Source organism: Fulmarus glacialis, unplaced genomic scaffold (assembly GCF_000690835.1).
Source record: "Fulmarus glacialis isolate BGI_N327 unplaced genomic scaffold, ASM69083v1 scaffold22665, whole genome shotgun sequence".
NCBI classification, from domain to species: domain Eukaryota; kingdom Metazoa; phylum Chordata; class Aves; order Procellariiformes; family Procellariidae; genus Fulmarus; species Fulmarus glacialis.
The window spans coordinates 16,135-19,546 of NW_009211458.1; the positions used below are offsets into that span (position 1 = coordinate 16,135).

The 3,412-nt window shown below is 51.5% G+C and overlaps 1 protein-coding gene across 1 annotated transcript in view; it reads left to right on the plus strand.

The window, feature by feature from the left end:
• LOC104076632 (sodium- and chloride-dependent GABA transporter 1-like) overlaps window positions 1-3,412 on the plus strand; it is a 25,253-nt gene that overhangs the window by 2,798 nt on the left and 19,043 nt on the right. The window contains exon 2 of the mRNA XM_009577557.1: window positions 2,719-2,850. Within this exon, the coding sequence (XP_009575852.1) occupies window positions 2,719-2,850 (132 nt within the window). The remainder of the gene's footprint in view (window positions 1-2,718; window positions 2,851-3,412) is intronic.

Sequence of the window (3,412 nt, forward strand, 5' to 3'; positions counted from 1 at the left end):
GTGGGACTCTAATTTTAGCGTCCTGCATGTGCGCTGCTCAGAGCACGGTCGTGTGGGCTGCTTCCATTACGCACAGGCAAATTGAACTGAATGGAAATATTGTCGTCTCACTTACCGCTGTCACATTGTATCAGCTCACAGCTGATTTGCTCGGCATTGTAATCGGGCACATAATTAGGGGATATTCACCCAGGGTACGACAGCCCGACGCAAGGCCCATCCTCTGTGGGGAGCAGGCTTTACCCAAAGTGATGCCTGGGCTCCCTGCTGGCTCTGCACGCAGCTGGATGGGCCCAGCTATGACTAACGCTCCAGCCTCTACACTGATTTCTAACCTCATGCGGTCCTTCTGATGTCAACAGGATTTTACCGGACTTTGAGTTGACTCTAAATGTGGCTCAGTAGGTGCTAAAAATTGTCTGTGAGATCCTGAGCTTGAATAACTTGAGAGAAGAACATTTCTTTAAATAAGCATCATGCATTTCTCATTTATGCGTTGAGACTCCAAGCAATAGCATGTAACAGCTTGTAAGGCTCAACTTTTGATTCGTGGGCAGTGTTCGTCGTTTTAAGGATTAATTATTATTCCTTGCTGTACAGCATTAGGAGCTGGAGACTGCAGGAAGATTTGGGGCTGCACGGTGAGTGCCAGGTGCTGCGTGATCCTTCCCTGCCGGTGCCCTGAGCAGGCAGGGCAGGACCAGCGCCGTCACCCCTTTGATACATGGACTTTGGAGACAGGTTTGGACTCTCCCAAGGTCATACACAATTATTTGTAGCAGACCCAGGAACTGAACCAGACCTTTCAGCAGCCCATCCAGGGCCAGAGATTAAAGACTACCCCTTTCTCTCTGCGCCAAGGATTTAGGCACAGGCATGCAAATTTTAGGTACAAATTTCCAAACTGATTTCACCTCTGGCTGTACAGCACCCGGGGATGTTATCTGTGCCTCCTCGGGGGCCTGACCCTCCAGAGTGGCAGTGTCATTGCCAACAGCCCTCACTTCCAGGCTGCAGTCTGGTTGGTAGCTTTTCCTCTATTCTAGAGGATTTTTGTCAAGCCAGGATAAATGACCTCGGTCCAAATGTTTGTCTGTTTTTTTTCTCAATAGTCTCATAAAATCTTTCACCTACAAACCTTCCTGGCCTGCTGAAGATGAAAAATGCAGGATCGTCAGGGCTGTGGCCAAATTTCATTAGCTGCCTGCACAGAAGCAAGCCAGACACTGTGACTGCTGTTAAGCTCAGTCTCCAAACTCTACAAGAAGGCGAGGCACGATGGCAGCGAGGCAGCACCTGTGTCCTCGGAGTGGACCCCGGCGTCCCGCAGGGCTCCTGGGGGGCTGGACCTGTCCCAGCCTTGCAGAGCGCAGGGGAGGATGCCGAGCGGGCAGCAATGCTCAAAGCTGTTCGCTCCTCCACGCCAGGCTGCTGGTGAAGCTGAGAGCCTGCGCTTCCATGCCAGCTTGCGATTCAGGCTCACGGTCATTGAGCTGCTGGCCCGGAGCGTGTTTTCTCCCTGCCACCTGCTGCCAGCTCCTCTTGCACGCTCCCTCCCGTGGACTCCCACGCCGGGTGCTGGTGCCTGCCTCTCCCAGCTGGGCTCAGCTCCCCGCTTGGCAGGCAGGCGTCCCCAGCTGGGTGCCCCCTGAACCGGCGTCCCTGGCTGTGCCTCGCTGCTTCCCTGCCCTCGGAGAGCAGCTGCTGGAGCCTGGCTCTGCCAGGTGGAAGCTGGGCTGCAGCTCTCCAGAGTGGCTTTGCTCGCTGGCTCCATGTTTGCTTTCCCACTAATATCTGGAGAAGATGACTCAGACTGACAGCTCAGCCCTCCGGCTAGTGCAGAAACCAGTGCTGTCCTGGACATGGCCAGCTGCTTCTGAGCAAACGGAGTGTCCCCTGTCTCTCCCCAGCCATCATCTTCTGCAGGAATTTGTCCTCCTCAGGGATGATGGGATGCTCCAGCACATGCACAAGGGAGCTGGAAAACAAGCTTTGACCTAAGTCCTAGAAGTCAGGATGACCTGAACATGTACAGCCTTCAAATCACATGGCGAGGCTCTCCTATTGTATTTGCTCTTCTAATAGTGGGGTGCAAGTAATATCTTTACTGAATGGCGCATTACCTCCTTTCTAGTGATGAGATGATTTCCACAGGGTTCATGAAGTGGAATAATGTTTTTACCAGGAATTTTAAGGGTAAAACCTAGAGCAAGGGTGGGGAGATGTACAGGGCTGTTACAGGAGCAAATACAGTCTTGGCCACAGTTTCCTTAAAAGACCGAAATAGCTATAAACAAAGAAGTAGTGGCCAATGCCAGAAATTCCTGTGCCCTTTTCCATCAAGGTGAAGAATTGGGAGCTGCTGCAGGTAAGACAGGAAATATCAACAAGAACAAGTTACCAGTGTCAGTGTCCAGGCTTTTGGGTTCATTGTCAGGTTGAGCTTAACATTGCCTAAATAGATAACAACTAAGCGCGACTGTCAGTATATATGTATATATGATACTTACATATCCATAGTGATAGGAACAGACAAGGGGAAGGCAGTGGTGAACTCAGTGGGAGACCTACTAAACACACCAACTCCCATTGCAAACTGTCGCCTCCGAGCAAGTCTGCTCCTCATCACGCTCTGCTGCGGAGCAAGAAACCGCAGCTGGAGGCATTTCATTCTTGGTAAAAGGGGGAGCCATCTGATAACATTGCTCCTTCTTTCAGGAGCCTTCCTCATCCCCTATTTCCTGACGCTGGTGTTTGCTGGAATTCCTCTCTTCCTGCTGGAAACCGCCCTGGGCCAGTATACCTCTGTTGGTGGACTGGGAGTCTGGAAATTAGCACCCATGTTTAAAGGTACTGTACTGTAAGTTTGTGAAGGCAATGGCACATAACTACAGACGAAAACCCTTTGATGGTTTGGGAAGCAAATCAGCACATCCCTGGGGACTGGGATGGGGTGGCACATGAGGGGAGTTTTTTCCCTCTGTCTTTATCAAGCTGTCCTTGACCCTGATGTCTGCAGTCACTAACATCACTGTGCGCTGTTCAAGCAGTCTTGTGTGGTGACAAGGCACTTTACGAGCGGCAGGGACTGCGATGGAGGGGCTCTGGTTGCAGAAGACCTGCCTCAAGCCTCCCCATGTGGGCTTACTTTAATTGCATGGGAAAGCTGTAGACAGAGGATGTGAACCTGTCTGGAGTAGCAGCATTCTGGAAACCAGTGGTGATTTAGAAATGCCTTGGACGTAGAAAAGAGCGATTCTGCCGGGGAAGTGACCAGATCCTGTTTTCATGGAGCTCTGTCCCTAAAGTACCTGTAGCATACTGAAAGGTAGCACTGTTCACCCAGTGGAAATGGGTGGGTGAGAGATGTGAGGGAACAAGCCTCCCTTGCTGACCGGTTCAGCCTACCTGT